This window comes from Nasonia vitripennis, chromosome 5 (assembly GCF_009193385.2).
Source record: "Nasonia vitripennis strain AsymCx chromosome 5, Nvit_psr_1.1, whole genome shotgun sequence".
Classification (NCBI taxonomy): domain Eukaryota; kingdom Metazoa; phylum Arthropoda; class Insecta; order Hymenoptera; family Pteromalidae; genus Nasonia; species Nasonia vitripennis.
In genome coordinates, this window is record NC_045761.1 from 3,105,636 (window position 1) to 3,129,175 (window position 23,540).

Sequence of the window (23,540 nt, forward strand, 5' to 3'; positions counted from 1 at the left end):
ATGGGTGTCTTGTGTGCTAGGAAAGGATGATCGGGTGTGTGTGTGTATGTGTAGTCGTGTGGATGTACGGATATAAATAAGCGATGCGCCTTGGATGGACTTACCGCGGTGGCGGCACGCTGCGTTCGAGGCATGAAATAAATTTATGAATTATTCAACTTTTTCCAACACCAGCATTCTCTTAATGAATTATCATAATGTATAAATATACTCTACGCTACGTATCTGTGTGACTAATAATTCGTGTCTTTTGGCGTGACTCTATACGTGTATATGCAAGAATGTTTCTCATGACAGTCGAATAGACTGGCACAGGTGCGTGTAGAGTTGAATTTTATCGATAATCCAATCCAAACCTTACCTGTTCGGGTTTGTTCTCGGACGGATTGGTGCACCTGGCTTTAGCTTGGCGTTGGGGTACTGGGACAGATACGTCATCATGGACATCTCGTCGATGTTCGGGTTAACCATCTCCTCCGGTTTGATGAGCTGAAAGCAGAGGGGAAGAGGATGTTTATTTTGCCTGACTAATGCACCGGGTGGCTCACAGTTTGCCTTTCGCAGCAAGAAGAATAGCTTCGTTTTAGGAGCCCACCGAGTGCAGTGTCCTTGATCCTTTTCGCCGAAACTTATACATATATACGTACAGCCGGCGAAAAAGAACTTTAAAAGTCCACGCATTCTCGACCCGCAGCGGCTTCGCTCGTGAAAGATAAAAAAATGACTCTTTCCCACCGATCAAAAAATCCTTGAGTGGACACACCCGCGCGAAATGTCGTCGTAAATCCTGCTTATACACTGTATACACATAACAACTGAGTCATTTGCGCAGTCACTGCCGGTATTTTATTATCTAATAATGACTCTCCATTTAAAAATAACCAACAGCGTGTAACGGGCATACCTGAGGAATATTGAGCCAGTCGTCGGCGAGACCCATGGCTTCGGAGGCGTTCTGCGCGGCGTCCTTGGGATTCCAGTCCTGCCAGTCGGGACAGAGACCCGGTGCGACAGCGTCGACGAGAGCACCGACGGCCCGTCCGTCGTTCCAGTCGGAGGTGAAGTTGTTGATGGGCAGCTCCGGGATCTTGGACTTGATCCAGTTCATGAGACGTTGCTTGGGTGTAGCGCCCTTGTCGTCGCCAAAGTCGTCGCCGTCCCACATGGGCATCGAGATCGAGTAGTGCAGGATGAGCGTCCATATCAAGCCGAGGATTAGCTTGAGCTTGCAGTCGACGATGTGCGTGGAGTCTGTGGAGGGTAATTTGAGTCGAATTTTCAGAAACTGTATGTAAAAGCTATTCTCTTCTGGTAACTCCCCTTAATCATAACTTTCTCCGAAGTTACAAGATTCGTAAATATAAAGCTATTTCCATCGCGATCTAGCCGGCCCACCCCCGCACAACAGCTTTCCAAAGGAGCTCCAATATTTCTCTTTCTCCGGCGTTCTTTAACTCGCTATATATAACTCAAAATTTATCGCAGAAAAATTATGGAAGAAGAGAGAGCGAGCGTAAGTATTTTCAAACTCCGCGACATCCATAAACTTCAGAAGTCTCTTCTGCCGCGCGAAACTTTCCAAGCGACCATCAATCCTCTCCGGGCCGATACGTGAGTTGCAGCGTTGCGCATCGGCGAGAATAATTCGGCGAAAAAAGCCCAGATAGCCGCTTTCTTCGATTTATTTACGATACCGGCGCGAAAAGTTGAAAAGTACAGCATTGGCCGCTCGCCAATTTTAGAATCTCCGCCCGCGATCATTGTGCAACTCGACTCGAGCGCGATGCTCTTGTTTATTTTCAAATTATATATACCTACGCGAGCGCGCGCGTCTATATCGCTCAAACTCTCCGATTTCAGTGGCTCTCTTCTTGCCTCTCCTTCATTTTTCGAAAAAACAATTCGTCAGTCTTGCGACCTGACTCACGCCTCGAGTCGTCTAGAAATACAGCGGGAAGAAAAAGCTGCGTCGAAGACTATTTTTGATTCGTAAGCGATATCGCCCGTGGAATCCACTGGAAAGAATCGCGCGACGCTCGCTCTGCTATACTTGTGCAAAAAAATCATACGGGCGGTGTCTCTTGGAGGGTATTCAAATAGTGATTCACGCCGATGATGATGCTGAGAAGCCTACGTACGCTGGGTACAATGTATTACTTCAGAGACGCGATTATGCGCGCGAAAGCCTCGATAATTTCGGTTTATTATTGGAGCGTGGAGAATCCCGTTAACTGCCCGACGGGCGAAAAGATGAATGGGACGCAATTGGCAGCGTCGCGAGGATCTCGTTACTATTTTGGTGTTTATTGCGCGCTTTATTTCGGGAAACCGCGAGAGGACTTCGGATATCATAGAGTCGAGTCTACTTGTGTGTAGAAAAGTGTTTGTTGTTTCGGTAAAGCTACCGATTATTGAAAATAGACGACGACGCGATTATTCAAGCGAGTCTCTCTCGTACGAAAGTCAGCTGAATATTGACCTTATGTTTATTTTAAGACGTTACAACGAGCACACTGATGTCACGTACGCGTGTGCGAGACGCCTCTTTACTCACGCTATCAAAAACGCGCTCTGCGTAATGGCTTATGCGCGCTTCTTGTTTTTGCCCCGAAGTGTTTGTGTAAGAGTCGCGACGCGTAATTAAATTCGTCGACGAGCCTCAACGATCCACATTGTCCCCGTAATCTTTGAGGAATGCCGAGGAGTGAAAAAATTCCCCGCTGATTGGCCGATTAAATACGACGATTAATGATGCGAAAAAAAAAAAAACAATGCGAGAGTTTCCGAGTAAGATCAATGACGAGTCGATCGACGAGACGAAGGTTCGATTCGAATGTCAGACAGAAGAAGTCAAATGAATCGGTTGGTGTTTATTGGCACAATGCCTGCGCAGTCTCCTGCAATTGTCGAAAGGGTTCGACGCACTTGTGAAACCGAAGAGTCGTACACGTATAAACGTTTGCATTGTAACGGTGTCCAGTGTCAACTTGCGCATAGGACGAGCCCTCGCGACCGAATGGGCACAAAAGGTTTCGCATTACCGCAGCTTCCCACGCGCGCTCGTACAATGGAGCCTTAGCTAACTGCTGATGCTCGAAATTTCCTTCATTCATAAATTTCCTCGAGGAGGCGTGCGTTTGTGTACACAGTTTGCGCGGTAATTGCTTCCTAGACCATAAAAGCGCTGAGAGGAGCTTTTCGCAAATAAACGCGATTATATAATTGAATTATTAGTAGAAAATCGATGGAATATGGAAAGATTCTCGAGTTCTTGAAAGCGACGATTCCATTGAGGATTTTATTCGACTAGGAGAGAAAGATCAAAATGGAGGGATTCGAAGAAGCTGAAAAGAAGCTTCGGCATATAATGAAGGGGCGAAGAAAGTAACGTTTACTGAAAAGGTCCTCAAGGTTCTAGCGCGCGGGGAAGAAAAAAGGAGAAATCAAAACTCCCGCGCGCGAGTCTCGAGAATCTCATTAAGGAACTGAATGGCCCTCGAGCTCGATATCGGCTCCAAAGGCGAATATAACAGCGTTTTGGAATAAAAACTCGCGCGAGAGTTGGCGAAAAAATAAGCCTGAAAAATTCCTCCTCGGGAGCGCACGTGTTCAAACAGACAATTTCGATAAGATTTTTCTCGGATGACGCTTCGAGCAAATTGATGATGATTACGGTTTGCTGTATAAAGACGCTAATTACGTGTTTTCGCGCGATAAGAATAATGATTCAGTCGCGGTACGGTATAATGTATTCAAAATTTTAAATTGGGCCAGACCATTCAAAGCTGAAAAACGGAAATCAGCGTTGAATCGCATAAAAGTCGTCGTTTCGCGATAAGGAACCATATCGTTCGTCCGACTACAATAAGCGACATTCAAAGAGAGAAGTGAAATTGTACGCGGCGCTCATTCCGCAAAGTTCGCGCTATTTACAGCTGATCCTAGCGCAATTTTAGGCCCTGCTGATTACACGCATATTGTATTTCCGTCATTCGCGCGGGTTGAGTCACTCACCTCTGCGGTGGCTGTACTATACCCAGAGCAGCAGCTAGATCGCGATTGAATCATTTGCCAAGTATAGCCTTGGCATTAATTTACGAACGCGCGGCGGCGCGATTCCCGTAAACAAGTGTGTCTGATGTGTTTTCGACGAAAAACCGCGCGCGATCTCTTTCGGATCTCCGAGTTCTGAGAAAATCAAAATACACTTTCAATTCCAGCCGTCGCGAGAAAAATCACTTGTATAAGCGAGAGTAATTCATCGTCCACGCGTTACATAAAAATTAAGAAGAAGAAAAAAGCGAATTACATCCATTTTAAGTATAGCCTATACTCGGCGGTGCACGCGTGCCCCTGAGCGCATGACATCACGCTGAGAAAAAAGTCCGCAATACACGGAGAGAAAACAGTGCAATCTTACGCACACTCTCCATCAACCGCGGCCAATTGCATTAATCCAATAACAAAAGCGGCGCAAAAATAAACAGCATGACATCACTATATATACCCGCTTGCAAAAGTACACGCGCGCACTCCCTCGGCTTCTTAATATATTAATTCCATAGAGAGAGAGAGAGAGAGAGAGAGAGAGAGAGAGAGAGAGAGAGAGAGAAGCAGCGGTAGCTACTCCCGGAGTCATCAAAGTGTGAGCGAGCCTGTACGACCTCGATGACGGCATTGAAGCCGTGCTGTAAGTATACGCGAGGCTGTATAGCTCCACACAGCGCCGGCATCGCTATATACATAGTGCTCAGCGCGAGTTTAGACGATGACGTCACCGATCGCCCGGCGATTACCTCAGCAGCCGTTGCGAATCTTTCGCTTTCGTTTGGGCGGAGGTCTTTGGAAGGCTCGAGTGGAGGCTTATCGGTGAGCGCGCGGCTACCGATGATTAGCCGGCGCTGATAAATCGCCGATAAATATTGGCATTTCGGCGGCGTATTCCGGAGAGGACCGGCTAATTTTTTTCGAAAAATACCCGTTTCGCCTTCTCGAACATTCTACCTTTCTCAGCTTCGACTCGACGACACGACACCTCTGCGCGCGCAATCCAATCAAATTCAAGTCGAGCCTAAGGTGTCAATGCACCAGGCCGGCACGCACGTCGGCTTTGACATTGCCAAAAATCGCCGTTTAAAAATACGCGGGGGGAAAAGCGCGACGCGCGCATATAGTAGCCGTCAACAAGTGGCCATTCGAAGCACGTGTTGAGAGAGAGAGAGAGAGAGAGAGAGAGAGAGAGAGAGAGAGAGCTCTGGCGCACGCGTTCTGACCGATTAGCTATGCAATGTTACACGTACACGGGCTTATCGGACACTCGCTTCGCTAGGAATGTGGCCGGCGCGTCTATGCACACAATGCGTTTGTGCGTGAAGTTGACATTCCGGGAGTGGGAGGAAAGCCAACGGGGCAGTGGCATCAGCCTCCCGGGCGAAATAATCGATCCGCGGACCTGCGCGTGTACACCACTATCTATAGTCATCTCTTCTCGCTCGCCTCTTTCGCTCACGTAATTACGCTGCGGGCTTTTGATGAAAGCGAAAAGGTGTCAGGCGAGCTATGCAAGAGATAGTTCGCGCGGGCTTTCATAAGGAGGGTCACTATGGGTGCGACCGTTTTACGAGACGTCTGCAGAAGGAGAGGAAAGAAATTGAGTTGGTCGAGCTCGTTGGAATATACGTTGTTTTATCGACGAGTAGATAAAGAGCGAGACCGGTCAGACGCTCGGAGGCACGTTTTATGCAAATTAGCGAATCGCGAACTTTCAAACGGCTTCGAACATCGCAGTACACAGAGGAGAAATTAAAAGCAACAGCTGCGGCTCCTACTTTTTAGTTTCTCAATGAAAAGAGCCGCTCGCCGATAGACGCGATGTATTATAGGGCTGCGCGCGGTATACATGTGCGCGCAGAACGACTGGCTGCCCGCGATTTATTGTTTACATGCTCGCGACGCGACCTCTCGAGGACCCGCGTGCGTTGGCGCTATAATGCGCGCGATATAGCCACATCGAATTAGCTTTGCGCACGAGAAATTGATAATGGAGTTTTCGAGATTGCCGCAGCGTTTCTTTTTCCTTTCCTCTACACGATGATCTGAGCGCATCGCAAAACTCGCGAGGCTAATACAGAGCAGTATACATTGCGACAGAAACAACGATAAGCTTGCCGCAGAAGGATATTCTCTGAACGACCTACCGATGTTAACGATGCGAATGCCCTGATTCTCGAGGAACTTGAGCGCCACGGAGACGTTCTCGAGCTTCTGCGACCTGAAGGTCGGCTTCTTGTTGTGCTTGGGCAGCCTCTTCTGAGCAAGGACCTCGATGAGACCGATGAGCTTGAGCCCATCGGACAGATCGCTCTCGAGATCCGAGATGTGATTGTTGGCACATTTTAGATGCTCGTTGGCCCAGCGAGTGAACGTGTTCTGCTGGATCCTCTTCCACTCGGCGTCCTCGGCCAGCTCGCGCTCGACCATCTCGTTCTCCTCCTGCTCGGCCTGCGAGCTCTCGCACTTGACTGACTTATCATTCTCATTCATTTTATCGGCCAGCCAGGTACACTGCTGCTGCTACGGCTGCCTTCTGACACGCTCTAGCTCTGTCCTTCTCGGCGCTAGGATTCCTAGCTGGTGTGCAGCGTACGTGTGTCTACTCGTTGGTTGGTGGGGATCGCAACCGGCGCGCGCACTTTGCTCTCTCTTTTACTTGATCTGCTCGTTACTTGTGTGGGTGTCCCGCGGTACTGTCGGGATCTACAGCGACGACGTAGGCCGGGTTGATGACGATGCAGGCGCGCACGTGCTGGAAGCAGAAAAAAAGACACAAAAGTTAGTTGGATGTTGATAAGCCACTCTATCAGCACTCTGTGCGTATATTCTCGTCTCGAGAAATTCGGCCCGTTTCGAAAACCCGGCGCCCAACTCTTTCGACCATTTATTCTTAGCTCGCTTGCATCGCGGAGCCGCCAAAGCTGCGTAATCCGGTATTAATGACTTCTTCTTTAGTTTTCATATCGTCGCTTCCATGCAGTCTTTCTTGTACGAATTCCCGTTAAAAAAACGAGCAGACTCCAAAATGCGAAGCGCAAAGGCCGCGCGCGAGCCGAACAGAAAATTTTCCTGTTTTCTAAAGAACACGACGAAGAGAGCGGGCAAGTAAGTATTTTTAACTCGCTAAGATCAACACCGACGCGACCGGATCTTCTCTAGGATATCGAGAAAGCTTACAAACGCCTTTATACGATCCGTGCTCGCGCGAGAGAGCTTATTGCTGCAGCGGTATAATAAACGCGCACAACGGTGTCGCAATCGACGCGCAGTTATGTAAAACTGGTTTTCGAAAATTGCACTTCCATTTGGGCATGTTTTACGAGTTTGGCCCAATTCGATGCGGATGATGTATCACGAGCTAATAAGCCTGCGCGGTATCGGCGCTTCGGCTAAGTCTCCGTCGAGTGCTTCGATGGCCCAATAACAGGAAAGAATTAAGACTCTTACGCGATGATTCGCCTGATTTGAATCCACTCGAGTTAATTAATATCCTCGACGCGTCACGCAGTGTATAGTACAGCATATAGATACTCGGCAGCGAGAATCGCATCTTTGACCGAGAATTATAAAAAATATATTTCAGCCATTGGACGCTTGCCACTCGGCGCAATTAATTTTCGCTCCCGAAATATATTCCGCGATACGAGGGAATATACGCGCGGGAATGCATTATATACCTAGCCCAGAAATCGTTGGGCAATTTTTTCTTTCATCCTCGCCTCGCTGTCTTCTGTCACCACCTTTGTGAATTACGAGCGCGACGTGCGTCTATACCTATATATATACGCTGTACTGGCGCGTTTCGCGCCGTGGACGTATAAATAAAACGGTTACATGTAAAAAGATACGGGAACGTGCCGATTTCGCTGGAAAGAGCGGCGGCGTGGAAAAATTAATTTTACAATGTGAGTGTGTATGTGCGCGCGCGCGGGAATTTCGAATAAAACGCAGTAGATCTTGGCACTGGGCAACAAAACAATTCGCTATATTCTCGGGGAAGAGCAGTGTAAAGCGTCGCGGAGCCGAGATCTAGAAAGTTTTGACGGGCGTGTAATTTTACGAGCGACGAATTTCTCGGTCGGATTGTAAAGTCTCGGGAGAGGCGCATTTGTGTCGTTACTGATAGGTTGACATAAAACAAGATTCTTCGTGACGTTATTAACGAATTCCGACTTCGAAGACTTTTTATCACTCGTCGAATTCGAGTTACATACATTCGCAAACTATTCACTATGTGCATTATTTCTTATGTTTAACAAACTCCTGTCTACCCCCACAAAGCTCTTCAAGCTCATTTGATCGCGCGTTCTGTACATCCACTGCACTCGAATAGCAACACTATCTCGTGATGCACAGGCCGCAATTAGCATACGAAAAATCCAGCACCGCAATAACTCATCGCTCCGCGCCCGCGTCCCTATAGAAACGGCGCATCCCAACGCACAGCCAGGGCCAAAAAACAACAGCACAGAAAAGAAAGCGTCTCTCGCATATACCTCTTAAGCACACTCCGTTGAGCACTGCACGTGAATGTAAAAGAAAAAATAATAACTATAACAACTCTATCTCTGTGTGAATCTCGCGAAAGCCCGGCGAAGCTCTTCGGGAGATCGGCGCTGCACTGCACACACACTGTACTCCGACTTGTCGCCGATGCGAAGGCGAATGCGACTCTGACTGAAGTTCTCCAAGAATAGTTCGCGGCGGTCCCTCTGCGCGTTTCGCCCCCGAGGAAGAGCGTGTGCGCGCGCGAGAGAGAGGAGAAGACCGGTCTATATATATATATGCGCGAGTATATAGGTGTGCACGCATACGAACGAGTGTGTGCGGAGGAGAGAAGAGAGCCACCGGGGGGTTTCATATGCGCGCGGAGAGTGTAGAGGTATATGCGAGACAAGAGCGAAAGAAAAAAGCCTCGGCGAATCGAGCTGCAGACGAGTGTCATTTGGCCGTGGCCCTACGAATGCACAATATCGCCGACTCGAAGTTTTCCAGTTTGATGTATACACTATTTTTGCCAAACGATTAGTCACGAGAACATTAAGATGCCGATGCACGACGAAATTTATGAAAACAGACGTGTGTTTGTTTTATAGCGATACATTGATTCAGCGGGAATGCTATATGTGCGACGTGTATCATTATTGCTTCTTACTCAGAGGACTAAAATATGCTTAATGAAACATAACGCATTCGTCATTCGCGAAGAATCGTGCGATAGTATACATGGTAGAAGCTTTCGAGTTACGCTCGGTTTAACAACTGAATTGTAAAATTGGCTGCGTTTTAAGTAGAACGAGCTCGCTGCTCGGCGAGACTTACAGAGATCGTTTCGAGCATACATTGTTTCTATTGATAAGCGCGTATTCGATTATGTAATTTGACAACTTGAGATTAGCAGTTTTGCGAGTTTCGAAAACATAGCGTGAAAAATATCGCACAGTCGTGTAAAATTAGCAGTATCGAGACAATCCAGACTTTTAAAAAAAGCGAACGACACCTCTACAAAGACTAAAATTAATCCCCCTTGCGTCACAACGCCAAGACGCCGCGCGATTACTCTGTAGCGAGAAAAAAAACGACGTTACACACGCAGCCGTAAAAAAAGATCAACAACCAGACGAGCGTCGGTCTCGCGCATTTTTTTCCTACATCCAGCACATCAGTCGAAGCGCGAGAATTCGCTCAGTGGGCCATCAGCCTATTATTGTTCTCGCGTTTCGTCTTCCCGCCCACGCGGCGATTTTCCCGAAAATCCGTGGTATATACATGAGGCCTATATAGCCGAGATTCTCTCTCCCTCTCGCTCGCGCGCCAAAAATTCGGGCCGCGAAGAAAAGGAGAAACGAGCGAGGCCGCGCTTTTTAAAGAAATTCACCACGTAATCCCCCGTGACCTGCTGGCCCACTAAGCCGTGTGCTCGCACGCTCGTGTACAAGAGTGTACGCACGCACGTATACATACAGACACGCGAAAGTCAGCTCAAAATCGCGCACCGTATATGGCCCTACGACGCCACCGCATTCGATCGAGTGTACACGCAGGTATATACTATACACACATCGGCGCAAGTCTTCCTCTTACGCCGACGTAATGCGTCGCTGATACACTTCGTAATATGGGGGCCCGATCGCGTCAACAGCTCCGCGCAGAATACCATAAGCGGCCAAAGAGCTGCTGACCGTCTCCGGCCTCCTGTTTATCCATTTCTGCCAGGCACAGCTGTCCTTCTCTCTCTCTCTCTCTCTCTCTCTTCTTGTCGATGTTTACTAGAAAAATCAATCGGCTTGAGGTCCGGCGAGTTAACGATCTTTCAGGGTCGAGTCTTGCTCTGTGGACGGCAGCCTGGTGGTTTTCTTTGATTTTTTGCAAAAGAGGAAAATTAAATTAAGGAGAGAAAACGATATTCGACGGCGAATATATCGGTCACGCGGCCTGCAGGTTCGCGCAATCGGAAAGAAAGTCCGATTTTTTTCAGGAAGAAAGTCTGACGAGAGTCTACGCACACGCGGAATGACTTTAAATAGAGCGCGCGTATATACTTACATCGCAAAAAGACGTCTCGCGCGTAAATGGTTATCGCTCTCGGCGCGATTCCACTGACGTGTGATAAATATCAAAGTCCTGCGGCCGAGTGAGCAACAATTTGGCTCGTCGAATCTCTCTCATTTTGGTAACAAAACATTTATTTCAAAAAACGCTTATAGTCTTATCTTATGTAACTAGAAACAATGAGTCTCGCTCTCGTCTTGTTCTTAACGTCAGGTCCTTAAAAGTGTTTTTTGCGTTAAAATGTGAATGAAGGGAGCTGAATGTGATGACGATGTGGCATTGGTTCTGATTTGATGATCCATGAACATGATCACGGGAATGATATGCCAGTCTTTAGTCATGTTAAAGGAACGTATTGAACTATTGCGACATTTTGAGCTTCAGGTCATTGTGCCCTTCTTCACTTTGCAATCTGTAAAAGTTTGCTGATATGATTAACAAGAACATCAGATGTTTTTATCCGATATTGGCTTATAATCACTTTTTGATCGAGGCAACTGCCTTTTTCGCAGCTTCGTCCAGATCGTTGGCCGTCAAAATCGGCAGGCCGGACTCGGCAATGATCTTTTTGGCTTCGTTTACGTTTGTGCCTAAAATATGATTAAGAAATCGTCTTTAAAGCATTATTCATCGATATGAACGTAATAGTCGTGTAAAAAGTAATTTACCTTCCAATCTAACAACAAGGGGAATTTTAAGACCCAAATTACGCGCAGCGGACACTATTCCTTTAGCGATTGTGGCGCAATTAACGATACCTCCAAAAACATTAACAAGAATCGACTGCACTTTCGGATCTGTAAATAAATGTTGAATTGAATTTATACTGAAATTCTGACTGTTAATAATTTACTAAGAATAGTTATATTTTTTGAACTAGTAAAACATCCAGACCTTCAGTAAGTATTCTAAATGCTTGATAAACTTGATCTTCCTTCACACTACCACCCACATCCAAAAAGTTGGCCGGAGTTCCACCATTCAGTTTGATAATATCCATAGTTGCCATTGCAAGTCCAGCTCCATTTACTGTAGAAAAAATAAAATAAAAACGTTATCAAAATGAGTAAGCATAAGAAGATGGAAAAATAGAAAAATGCACACCCAAGCATCCAATATTTCCATCCATTCCAATGTAGTTCAAGTTGAACTTGGAGGCATCCACCTCTCTTGGATCTTTTTCACTGGTATCTTCCAAATCAAAGATATCTTTCTGCCTGAATTCTGCATTATCATCAAATGATATTTTGGCATCCACAGCTACAACTTCTCCATCTTTAGTTTCAACCAGAGGATTAATTTCAACCTGAAGAGCATCAATATCAACAAACAGTTTCCACAAGTTTTTCAATTCATAGACGGCTTTTTGTTTGAGTTTTTCCTCTTTGAAACCTAAAAATTCTGCCACTTCCTTTGCAATCTCATCATCAATACCAGTGTAGATATCTAGAGGTATAGTTTTAATCTGCTCTGGAGTTTTTTCTGCCACAGCTTCAATATCCATGCCACCAGCAGGGGACGCTATCAGAACAGGTCCATTGTGTGATCTGTCCATGAGTATACAAACATATGTTTCTCTAGTGATATCTACAGACTCTGCAATCATAATTTTTTGAACTAGGATTCCATCTTTGGAAGTTTGCTTTGTAATCAAACGATGGCCCAGCATGCTTTTCACATATTCTGCCACTGCTTTCTTGCTATAAAATAAAGATGATTATGAATAATATTTTTTTGAGCCCAAGTAAACAAAGAAAAATGTAAAAAACTCACTCTTTGGTGATTTTAACACCACCCTTGAAGCCATTGTCAAACCATCCTTTTCCTCGACCTCCAGCCAAGACCTGAGCTTTCACTACATACTCCTCGGCATCTATAATTACATAACAAGACTAAAAACATGTTTTATCATCTCTGCAGCATCTTTCTCAATCATTCAGCATAAACAACTGCATATCTGCAGCCAGCGCATTCTCTTTCAACATTTTAATATATTTTGTTACTTGCACGAAAAATAAACTTTTATATAGAATATGAGTAAGCAAAGATAAAAAAGCAAAATGACATACGCAAGGTCTCCAGAGCATTGGGTGTTTTCTGTAAATCGTCAACAATAGCGAAGTTTTGGACCGAAACTCCGGAGTCGCGCAGCAACTCTTTACTCTGGTATTCCAGCAAATTCAACCTCCTCACAGGAACAATTCCAAATTGCGAGAGACTCTTCAGGGTTTTTACAGACCCAACGAGGGACTTGCGGACGAGAAAACTTGACATGTTTGTAACCTCAAATAGAACTTTTCTCCGGACGGTTTTCTTGACTCTTCTACAATTAGTGCAAAAATATACGAGTGAAAATATATTTGCTTCGCTTGAAAAAAACAGATTAGGTTAACGAGTGCAACGCGATAGTGAGAACGTACACTCGAAAAGGAAAGACTTACCAGCTCTGCTTTTATCGCCGACGAGAAACGATTCAAAAGCAAGATACCGGGGTCGTGGAGGGCGATTCTTCTCAACGAGTTGCCGTGTATCATGTGTGAGTTAGTACATATGTGATATGTATGCACATGTCTCGGCACTTTCACAAACGGAGGCTGAACGAAGAAGTTTTTCCGGTCTAGTGCGCGTGCGCTAGAGGCAGTGCCCGCAAACTTGACACGCCGAAAAAACATATGGCGCTTAAGCCAGGTATATGGATGACGGGTTAAAGGTCCGTATGTGTTGACATACAATTAGTGGCTGATTTTCGTCTGTTTTCCGCGGCTGAACTACGCTGCCGAAGACCACAAAGGACACAATGTCGCCTAAAGAGGGTAGTGACGTCGAACCAGAGGAGGTTCCTGTACAGGAGCAGAAGATCTACTCCCTGGAAAGTGAGTTGATGCGCTGTATTTTTCTTTAACCTCAAATCATATTCATTTTCTCTCCATATGTTGTCCTTAATCTTCAATTAGGTTTATAACGTTTAAAGTAGTTCGCGTATGCTATCGTATTTCGCTACATCTCCCATGTGATTTCAGTACTGAAGATTATCAAGGAAGCGCAACAGCAGCACGGTCTGAGACATGGAGATTACCAAAGGTACAGAGGATACTGCTCCAGACGTCTACGACGTTTGCGGAAGGTGCTTAAAGTGCCCCAGGGTGACAGGCGCCATTTCAAACGCCGTGACGTGATCGCCCCTATGGTGACAGATGACAAGTTTTTGCAAATTCCATTGACAATGTCTGAGAGAGCCTGGAGCTATGCCATGCAACTGCGTCAGGAGTCAAACACCGAGCCTCGCAAGAAGTTTCACCTGGTTTCAAGACTGAGAAAGGCTGGAACTTATGCGTTAGAACTGCAGAATCTTATTGAAGTAAGTTGATTTGATAGTTTATAACATAAAGCCTTCATTAAGATGTATTAGCAGTTCCTACCTGCAAGCCGTTGTTTAGAAAAACTTGTATTTTTAATGAAAATTAATATTGCAGAGTATTGACTGTGACCCACGAACAAAACTAGAGGCTCAAGCCTATGTAGCTTATATTCAGGGATCTATAAACTTTGAATTGCAAAATTGGGCCCCAGCAATGGAAAACTTCAAAAAAGCTCAAGTTGTCTATGAGAATCTTGCTAAAGCTTTGCCAGAACATGAGCAGCTTATTTACAAGGCAAGAGTTGAAGAGCTGGCACCAAATCTAAGATACTGTGCATACAATATTGGTGACACCACTGCTATAGATGACCTTATGCAAATGAGAGGTAAACTGAGTGGAGATCTGCTGAGTAACTTGGATTCTCTGATAACACAAACCAGAGAGAAGCAAGCTAGCACAGAGGAAGTATCATGGCGTGGAAAGTCTTGTGGAACACCTCCACCAAAGGCACAGACACTACTTATGGCAGATTCAAGATTGAACAACACATTGTGCAAAGCTGATGGGAATCAAGCTAAGGTTGACATTCTGGAAGCTCATTTGATAGATTGCAAGGATGCCATTGCTGCTGTTCGCGAAGACTTCAAAACTGATTTGAAGAGCAAGGATAGTGACAAGGCACCTCAACACTTGCTGTCCTATTTGCAATATATCAGACTTTCACGAACATTGGAGAGAAATTTAATTTTGGTTAAGATTGCTGAGGAATCTGAGAAAGCCAAGTCTCAAGAAATTGTACGTCTGTATGAAGCTGCCCTTCATAATCTTGTTGAGATGTCACAACTGCAAGATGATGAGAGTTTCTTGCAAGAGCATGATGCTAAAACTAAAAGCTACAGGGCATTCCGTTGTTTCTACATGGCCAAATCTATGGCCAATCTGCACAGATGGCGTGAAGCAATGGCTCTGTATCAAAGATCATTGCAGCATGTCAAAGATGCTATGGAACACAAAGCACTTCTACCTACAACTTTGAAGAATGACTTGGTCAAACTAGAATCATTAATTGAAGGTGCACAGTGTGCAGCGCATGCACACAGTGTCTTGGAAGAAGGTCAAGAGGAAGACATAGGTATTAATAAGCAAGTTAAGAGCAAAAAAGTGCTTGCAGATAGACTACACGAATATGTAGAGGACCAAGCATTACTGACCAAACAGCCAAATGTTTGCAAGTTACCACTGCCAATGCAGAGTATTCCATGCAAACCGCTATTCTTTGATTTGGCGTTCAATATGATTGAATTCCCGGATCTGTCAGATAAATTACAAGAGAAAGATAAGAAGGGTGAAAAGGGTGGAATTGCTGGATTGGTCAAAGGACTTTGGGGCTGGGGTGGCAAGTGAAGTTCGTTTGTTTTTGACTGCCAGAATATATTTGAAACGTAAACGGAATATGTTTTTTGTTCTATGATTTTTAAAGCTTTGTATTGAGATCGTTATTAATGTAATAAATAAATTTTCACTTTTCAAAACAGGATCGAATGCTCCCGTGTACTTTACAATCTACCTAATCTATACATATATACACTAGCCGCTAAACTTTCTGCAGTTGGTAGCAGTGTAAAACAGCACATGTTAACTTTTGTAGCAGTACAGCATTAGCCAGCTCCTTATCACACGCGGCAACGGTTTCTGTTATACACATCTCGTCGGTCGTTATTGTAAAAAAAAAATAGTTCATTTACGCCACAAATCAGTACTTGTGGAATTGTTTTTTTTAATAAGTTTTTTAGCATTATAAATTATTAGAAAAAACAAAATGAAGATAGATTTAAAAGAGTTAGCTGTTGAATTGTACGATATTGGTGCAGTAAAGTATGGAAATTTTACAACAAAAGTAGGACTCCAAACTCCAATTTACATTGACTTGAGAGTCATTATTTCTTATCCAGATTTATTGGTAAGTTTTAATTAATTTTTTTGTTCCATTTTCATTAAAAACTAACTAAATTGGTGTAATTTAAAATTAAAATATTTTTAGGAGGTTAACTACTGCGTAAAATTATATTTTAAAAATTTTTCAACATTTATGTAAATTTTTATTTAATTATTCTTTTAGCGTCGCATTTCCGAGTCACTTTTTAATCTCGTGGATAAAAAGGAGTTTAATCACGTGTGTGGAGTGCCGTATACTGCTTTACCTATAGCCACAGTAATTTCTACAGAATCTAATATACCTATGATAATAAGAAGAAAAGAAGCTAAGTCCTATGGAACGAAGAAAATGATAGAAGGAGTTTTTAAAGCTGGAGATACTGCTGTAATAGTAGAAGATATTATCACAAGTGGCTCCAGTGTCATTGAAACTGTGAAAGACTTGCAGAATGAAGGCCTTAAGGTCAACACAGCCTTGGTTATTGTTGATAGAGAACAAGGAGGTAAACAAAATCTGGAAAATGCTGGAATCGTAGTGAAAAATCTTTTCACAATAACAGAATTAGTTGGCTATTTGCAAGAGGCTGGAAGATTAAACGAAGAATCAGTTAAAGTGGTAAAAGATTATATCACATCAGTTAAAGCACCACTGAAGATAAAAGACTTTAACAATCGTCTTATACAGAATTTTCTAGCGAGGGCTAAGATGACAAAGAATGCAGCAGCTGCAAAGTTATTTAGATTAATGTCTGAAAAACAGACTACATTGTGCCTGGCTGCTGATTTTACAAAAAGCCAAGAAATCATTGATCTTGCTAATGTGGCTGGACCACATATTGCTGTTTTAAAGATACATGTAGATATCATAGACGATTTTGATAAAAATTTTATCCAGCAGTTAAAGAGCATAGCCACCAAATACAACTTCTTAATAATGGAAGATAGAAAATTTGGAGATATTGGTCAAACTGTATCTTATCAATATAGAAATGGAATTTACAATATTGCTGAGTGGGCTGATTTAATCACTGTCCATCCAGTTTCTGGCAAAGGTGTGCTTCAAGGAATAAAACAAGGTCTTCATGGAATTTCAGAAGATAGAGGCGTTTTTATAGTAGCAGAAATGTCATCAGAAGGAGCACTTACTACAGGAAATTATCTCACATCTGCAGTTTCAGACTCAAAGGACTCTGATCTGACTAGTGGATTTGTTTGCCAAAATAATATATTTGATGATGCTGGACTTATTCAACTTACACCTGGCGTTCAACTTACTAAATCTACTGATAACTTAGGACAGCAATACAACACTCCACAAGATGTTGTTAGCAAAGGTGCAGATTTGGTTGTAGTCGGTCGCGGGATCACTCAAGCCAATGATAAATTGAGTGCCGTTTTAGAGTACAAAAAAGTTCTCTGGGAAGCTTATGAAACTAGAATAAAACAAGAATAGACAAAAATATTGTTTTTATTAGTTTTGCAGCTAGCTAAACTATAGCTGTATTGTTTTAGAAAAACGGGTACTACAATAAATAATTAATATGAATAATCCGAGTAATCGTGAATAGCAAATTTTTAGCAAATATTTACAATAAAACAGTGCATTTTATATTATATAAATAATGCTAATGCAGATATGAAAATATATATTTTCAATGAATTTCATTGTAATAAATACACCTCTAATATTTTTTTAACATAATTTGTTTGTTCACAAAACAACAATAATATATTCTATTTCATATTTTTGTATACAAGAAATATTCGTATAGTACAAGTGTGTAAAAAATCGCGCTTATGTAAAATAAACTTTAGTATGAAAGTCTACAACTTTGTTATGCTTCTTTACTTTTAGTCAATTCCTCTACTAATTTTCGAAAAACCTGTGCTACTTGACTATCTGGGAACATTTTTAAAACACTCTGACCTTTGTCTGCTAATTTTCCAATTGTTGGATCAATTGGTATTTTAGTTAGGAAAGGAACTTTTGCCATTTCTGCAAGAGAAATACCACCATTGGATGAGAATATGTTTGTACACTCCTAAAATAATAGAATTCAGTAAGAAATTTAAGTGTAAAATCAAATAATTATTTATCAAATAAAAACAACTCACTGTACATGTGGGACAAACAAAACCACTCATATTTTCAACAATGCCAACAATAGGAATTCCGGTTTTTCGACAGAATGTAATTTCTCTCATAACATCGTCAATTGCCACTGCCTGTGGTGTAGTGACAATGATTGCACCATCACATTTAACATTTCTGAAATGATTTGCACTTTAAATTTTTTTACTCATATATCATAATGAGTGTTCTTATTTCAGTTTGTTTTCTTTTTTTAAACACCTGTGTCTAAAAAGCTGACCAAAAGCTTATCAATTGTATGACTCTGGAGCTATTTATCTCTGCTAATTTTTTTCACTGTGGAATCACATGACTCTCACTCATTATCACGTGTGTCCGATGTTACTCAAGTCACATGTGATTGTTTTTATCATTATCAATACGAAATTATGCACACTCTACAAACTTAAATTGCGTTTTTTTTTAAATAAATAATTTTTAATTTTAGAGTTAAATATTATGTTTATAATATTCTATTAATAAAAACTCACCGTAAATTTTCCATAACTGTTATGTGTTCGTCTGAAGTGCCTGGTGGAGTATCGATTATTAGGTAGTCGATGTCTTGCCATGCCACATCTGTTAAAAATTGTTTAATCATACTTGTCTTTTTAGGACCTCGCCATACTACACTATCTCCTCTATTCTTTAATAAAAAGCCTATTGACATGACAGCCAATTTCTGCTCGTTGTCTGCAAAAACTGGTACCCATCTGTGCAATATGACATATATTATTTTAAATTGTATTTTACAAATACATTAGATTAATTTATATCTAATTACCCATCATCTGATTGGTGGACATCTTTGTCTTCCAGATTTAACAAATATGGAATGCTAGGCCCACATAAATCAATATCCAGAATTCCTACCTGCAATATTAAAATTAAACTATATAAATTATATAGTAATATAAATAACTATATAAAAATATAAATTAAACTAAAAAAATGTATAGATAATTACTGTAAAATTTCATACTACTACTCTATTGATAAAAAACGAACAGTAACATTTTTGATTGTCATGCAAATTAAAATTCAACTATCGTAGCGTCAACGTATTTATTTTCTTGCAAATTCAATTTGTTATAGGTACTTATAATTTGCGAAAAAAACATAACCTTAATTCGAAATACAAACAAATACTCACTCTAAAACCAGACTCTTTGAGGGCGAGGGCTAATTGCGAGCTGACAGTAGATTTGCCAACTCCGCCTTTACCGGAGAGTACCAAAAACACGTGCTTCACGCTTTCCAGCATGTCGTGTGATGTATATGTACTTACTGCTTGCAAAGAGAAGCTAAATATGTAAATGCTCGGTAGGTTCGACACCGCCAACCTCTATCACGACTTTTATATATATATATATATATATTGCAGTTGAACGCAAACAGCCGCGCTGACGCACATATATTCAATACACGACACAGAGCCAGTGGGCAGTGATACACATGCAAGCGCTGTATATATCTATACACGAGATCCATTTTCGTATACGCTCGCGGATCAGCTGATCAGCATCGAATGATAATAACAGCCAAGATGTGTATTTATGGTAAAATTCTTTTGCGCCTTTTGTTATGCGCATAAGAGAGAAATTTCGCGCTTCCAGTGGTTTACTATTGGCAATTAAATCGGTAATATAATTGCAGAAGAAAAGTTCGATCGTTGCAATATAAATTGGTAAGGTTATTTGATTTTAAAATTTGAAAAATATGTATAATCTATTCCTATAAGTAGTTTGCCATTCTCCCTCTCACACTTAGTTAATCATTCTGGATCATAAATTATTTGTATTCAATAATTCTGTTGTACAAAATAATTAAAATATGATAATATGTTTTGTAGAAAAACTCAATTATATTTATTCAAAATGAGGAGAAAACCAGGAGTTGGAGCAATTCATAAACAGAAATATGAACAAGAAAGATACAGGGATAAGGGAACAGAACTCCAAGAGAATCAGTTTGAGCAGATGACTAAGCAATTGGAAACTTTTCGAATAAATTTGGAAGAGTTCGCTTCAAAGCACAAGAATGAAATAAAAAAGAATGCACAATTTAGGCGACAGTTTACAGAGATGTGTGCATCAATTGGAGTTGATCCTTTGGCATCAGGGAAAGGATTTTGGTCAGTTTTAGGAATTGGTGACTTCTATTATGAACTTGCAGTTCAGATTGTGGAAGTCTGTCTTGCAACAAACTACAAAAATGGAGGCTTGATATCATTGGATGAGCTTAGGGATCGCTTAGTTCGAGCAAGGGGTCGTCGCCAAGAGCATCAAGAGATAACAAACGAGGACCTGTTAGCATCAGCTAAGAAACTTAAGATACTGGGTAATGGATTTTCGGTTGTGCCTATTAGCAAAGGAAAATATTTAGTGCAATCTATTCCTGGAGAATTGAGCATGGACCACACAGCAGTTTTGCAACAAACCAGTAATGCTGGAAATGCATTTATATCTAAATCATTATTACAAAAAGAATTGAAGTGGGAAGGTGAACGAGCACAGAAAGCATTAGACCACATGGTTAAAGAAGGATTGGCCTGGATAGATAATCAAAATGAAGAAGAACCACTGTATTGGTTTCCAAGTTTGTTTACAGCTTGCATTGCTTCAAAAACATAGGAATTAATATAGGTATTTGGTGATAATTCTATTATTTTTTTTTTTCAACTTTCTTCTAACTTCTTTTTGATTATTATTTTTGAATGACTTGGACTTTTTTAAATTCTTCAGTTCCTAAAATTTTCAAGTCAAGGTATGCAATTCCTAAACTAGAGGGATACTTTTGAAATGAGACAAAAATATATGTAATCGTAAGAAACTATATATTATCATTAAAAATATTGTTTCACATAACAAAGTATGTATTTTTTAAATAAATTAAATGACTGTTTTAATACTTCATGTAGATTTTCTTTCAGTAACTGTCACCGAGTGTCTGTTTCTCTGTTTAAGTTTTGAACCATTTGGGTATTGCATCTAGCTAGTAGCTGTTGGTAAAAGAGTAATTCTTTTGCCAGCTCTTCATTTTGTTTTTGCAATAAATTTATTTTTGTTTTTAACTGTTGAGTTCGTTTTTGAAACTTTGTTGCTAGTAAATTAGCTTCTTCTTTCCATCTGAAATTAATGATCACAATAATATAAACAATTTATTTTTCGAATAATAATACTCTTATTTGGCTTCCTTACTTATTGCTTAATTTTTGGTGAGTTTCAACGTGCTGCGTTAATTCTTTGGTTTTTTGATCAAATTTGTCTTGTAGGGCCAGAATATTTGTACTTGAATCAGAGTTCATCAATCTGAAAAAAATTGAAAATTTTAATTTAAAATTGAATTATGCACGTCTTTTTGTAGATACAATAAAATAAATTTACGTTTGCTGTCCAAAATTTCTTCTACTTGACACGTTGTCTGTCAATATTCTTGATTCAGAAACTATATTTTCAGTGCTGACAACTTTTTCTTGTAAATCTCTAACTTTATTTTCAAGCAACATCTTTTCATGATTTCTTTTTTGTATTTCTTTTTGAAAGGATGCTTCTAATGCATGTAAATCTGCTGACAAATTTTCTTTGTCCATGAGTGCTCTGGATAATTGTCTTTCAAAATTAAGGCACTTGTCCATAATATCTCTGGCACGGTCATCTGCTTCTCTGATATGATCATCGACTTCTCTGGAGTTCTGCAAATGAACACGTCTCAATTTCTCAGTGGTTTCAGATAACTTCTCTTGTAAATGATTAATTTGACGTTCTAAATGATAAATCCTATCATCGTAAACATTCTTATGACTTACATCACCTGACTGGAGTCTCAAATCCCTGTCATGTAAGGTTTGTTCAAGTGCAGAAATTCGCAAATTGGACTTTTGAATATTATTGTCTGAGCTATGCTTAGCTTTTTCTAATTCTTCTTCTGCTAATCTGAGTTCTCTTTGTGATCTATCTAGTAACGTTGCTTGTTCTCTCATCTGTGCTTTTAATTCCTTAATTTCTAATAAATACTTTTTTACATTCTTATTGTAAATTTCTTTGGCTTTGAGTACTTCAGTTTCCAAACGAGATGTATACTCTTCTGATAATTTAGATAACTGATTTTCAAGTCTGTTTTTTTCTTCCAGCAATTGTGCTTCTCTTCTTAAAACTACTTCTTTCTCCTTCATGGTGGCTTCTACTAAATCTACAGCATCTGATACTTTACATTTAGCTTCACGGTCCTTTACAAGCATTGTATTTACATGAATTTGTGCATTTTTCAGTTTCTCTTCCAAATCAATCTTTGATTGCTTTGTCTGTTCAAGCTCACTTTTGAAGTGGCTCAAGCTTTCTTTCAGATGATCTATGCTAGCTTGATAGTTTTTCTCCTTTTCCAGTGTTTGTTGTTGGGAAAAACTGAGCTGTTGACTAATTTCATTTTTTTCTCTCGTCAGCTGATCAATTTTCTGTTTACTCTGTTCCCAGAGTGCCTGCTGCTGGAAGAAGTTATCTTTAGCAGCATTCAATTTGACTTCTAATGCTCTTATAGCTTCGGAGTAAGTTTCTTTGATGTTGTTGATTTGCTCTTGATAAAACTTTGTATTCCTGTCTTCCTTGTGAACAGTTTTAAGCTCCTCTTCCAGAACATCAATTGCTTTGAGAGCCATTTTCCAGAGTTGGAGAACAGAATCTTTCTCCATCTGCAAAATCGTGACTTGCTTTTCAAGATTCGCGTAGGCTTCTTTGTCGTAGGCAATGTCATTGCATACTCGGTGATCGCACTCTGTCAGAGAACGTCGTATACTTTCGCTGGCATTCTGATTTTCCTTTCTGAGCGTTTCAATCTCCAACCTTAACTTGCTCTGCTCCAGCTAATTTTACAAACAAATTCCGTCATTATAATTCAAAGAAGCTGAATCGCATGTTAAGTAAAAAGTATATACCTTGCAGTTAGTCAGCTCCTCTTTCAAACTCGAAACAATAGCCTCGTATTCGTGTAAAATGGTATTTTGATCGTCGAACCTACGGTTAAACAATAATTAAACAAACACGAACGTAAATAAATACACGCGACATAACCTAAAACTCACTTGTTCCGGAGCACGCTATCCTCCGTTCCCGTCACTGGTTCCTTCATCGTTGCGCGCTTTAAATTAACAAATGAGCCAACTCGAATTGCCAATCACTATGATTGTAGTAAACACGGTGTACTTGATCGATGAAAGCCTATGCATTTTGACAACCGACGGTTATCGTCATCGCGAAGCGTCCACATTTTTAAAACGTAAACACAGCAGAAGCGCAGCTGTCGCGTGTCGGCTCGGCTGCTAGTTCGCAGGCGTCGTCTGCAGCCCGCTCGACTATACTTACTTGTATTTTATATATCGAAAAACGTCATTGCCCAGAGTAATGTCGCGTGTTTATAGATGTCACCGGAGTGTCGATTCTCGGGATTGCGTTATATTGGTTTACGACCTGGTTTTTTGCAAGGTTCCATAAATAAAACTTTTATCGCGCATCGAC

General features: G+C 41.3%; 7 protein-coding genes across 12 annotated transcripts in view; 3 read left to right on the plus strand and 4 right to left on the minus strand.

Annotated features, from left to right (window-relative positions):
* The window catches only part of LOC100123445 (filamin-A), a 31,058-nt gene extending 22,320 nt beyond the window's left edge, over positions 1 to 8,738 (minus strand). The window contains exons 1-5 of one of the 3 annotated variants that reach the window (XM_008203733.3): positions 8,550 to 8,738; positions 6,198 to 6,805; positions 905 to 1,251; positions 362 to 489; positions 105 to 119 (exon numbers count right to left, since the gene is read on the minus strand). In XM_008203733.3, coding sequence (XP_008201955.1) covers positions 105 to 119; positions 362 to 489; positions 905 to 1,251; positions 6,198 to 6,543 — 836 coding nt within the window. In that variant the 5' untranslated portion in view covers positions 6,544 to 6,805; positions 8,550 to 8,738. Of the gene's footprint in view, positions 1 to 104; positions 120 to 361; positions 490 to 904; positions 1,252 to 6,197; positions 6,806 to 8,549 lie in introns of those variants that run through there. The other 2 variants (XM_001607040.4, XM_031931643.1) reach the window with 2 other exon arrangements.
* Positions 8,739 to 10,721: 1,983 nt separating this feature from the next.
* Positions 10,722 to 13,201, minus strand: LOC100123453 (succinate--CoA ligase [GDP-forming] subunit beta, mitochondrial). 2 transcript variants are annotated; one of them, XM_001607968.6, is made up of 8 exons: positions 13,047 to 13,201; positions 12,675 to 12,928; positions 12,379 to 12,478; positions 11,710 to 12,305; positions 11,500 to 11,634; positions 11,274 to 11,402; positions 11,087 to 11,195; positions 10,722 to 11,017 (listed from the first exon to the last, which is right to left on the minus strand). In XM_001607968.6, the coding sequence occupies exons 2-8, from the start codon at positions 12,877 to 12,879 to the stop codon at positions 10,966 to 10,968; spliced, it is 1,326 nt and encodes a 441-aa protein (XP_001608018.1). In that variant the 5' UTR covers positions 12,880 to 12,928; positions 13,047 to 13,201; the 3' UTR covers positions 10,722 to 10,965. The 2 variants fall into 2 exon arrangements, with proteins under 2 accessions (XP_001608018.1, XP_031787508.1); XM_031931648.2 differs by having other exon boundaries at positions 12,675 to 13,053.
* LOC100123460 (signal recognition particle subunit SRP68) lies at positions 12,545 to 15,501 on the plus strand. Its single transcript, XM_001607052.6, has 3 exons — positions 12,545 to 13,478; positions 13,626 to 13,963; positions 14,079 to 15,501. Exons 1-3 carry the CDS (start codon positions 13,403 to 13,405, stop codon positions 15,366 to 15,368), a joined length of 1,704 nt encoding a protein of 567 aa, XP_001607102.1. The 5' UTR covers positions 12,545 to 13,402; the 3' UTR covers positions 15,369 to 15,501.
* LOC100123466 (uridine 5'-monophosphate synthase-like) lies at positions 15,352 to 17,766 on the plus strand. Its single transcript, XM_001607058.6, has 2 exons — positions 15,352 to 15,924; positions 16,084 to 17,766. Exons 1-2 carry the CDS (start codon positions 15,784 to 15,786, stop codon positions 17,350 to 17,352), a joined length of 1,410 nt encoding a protein of 469 aa, XP_001607108.1. The 5' UTR covers positions 15,352 to 15,783; the 3' UTR covers positions 17,353 to 17,766.
* On the minus strand, positions 17,350 to 19,482 carry LOC100123470 (cytosolic Fe-S cluster assembly factor NUBP2 homolog). Its single transcript, XM_031931649.2, has 5 exons — positions 19,184 to 19,482; positions 18,815 to 18,903; positions 18,522 to 18,743; positions 18,015 to 18,168; positions 17,350 to 17,941 (listed from the first exon to the last, which is right to left on the minus strand). Exons 1-5 carry the CDS (start codon positions 19,292 to 19,294, stop codon positions 17,735 to 17,737), a joined length of 783 nt encoding a protein of 260 aa, XP_031787509.1. The 5' UTR covers positions 19,295 to 19,482; the 3' UTR covers positions 17,350 to 17,734.
* On the plus strand, positions 19,413 to 20,940 carry LOC100123475 (vacuolar-sorting protein SNF8). Of its 2 annotated transcripts, XM_032600338.1 has the most exons (3): positions 19,458 to 19,717; positions 19,883 to 20,675; positions 20,775 to 20,940. In XM_032600338.1, exon 2 carries the CDS (start codon positions 19,908 to 19,910, stop codon positions 20,661 to 20,663), a length of 756 nt encoding a protein of 251 aa, XP_032456229.1. In that variant the 5' UTR covers positions 19,458 to 19,717; positions 19,883 to 19,907; the 3' UTR covers positions 20,664 to 20,675; positions 20,775 to 20,940. The 2 variants fall into 2 exon arrangements, with proteins under 2 accessions (XP_032456228.1, XP_032456229.1); XM_032600337.1 differs by having other exon boundaries at positions 19,413 to 19,717; positions 19,883 to 20,940.
* LOC100123481 (WEB family protein At4g27595, chloroplastic) lies at positions 20,710 to 23,349 on the minus strand. Of its 2 annotated transcripts, XM_008203743.4 has the most exons (6): positions 23,108 to 23,349; positions 22,961 to 23,039; positions 21,839 to 22,888; positions 21,417 to 21,724; positions 21,231 to 21,341; positions 20,710 to 21,158 (listed from the first exon to the last, which is right to left on the minus strand). In XM_008203743.4, exons 1-6 carry the CDS (start codon positions 23,152 to 23,154, stop codon positions 20,969 to 20,971), a joined length of 1,785 nt encoding a protein of 594 aa, XP_008201965.1. In that variant the 5' UTR covers positions 23,155 to 23,349; the 3' UTR covers positions 20,710 to 20,968. The 2 variants fall into 2 exon arrangements, with proteins under 2 accessions (XP_008201965.1, XP_008201964.1); XM_008203742.4 differs by having other exon boundaries at positions 20,846 to 21,158; positions 21,417 to 22,888; positions 23,108 to 23,348.
* Between the last annotated feature and the right edge of the window lie 191 nt (positions 23,350 to 23,540).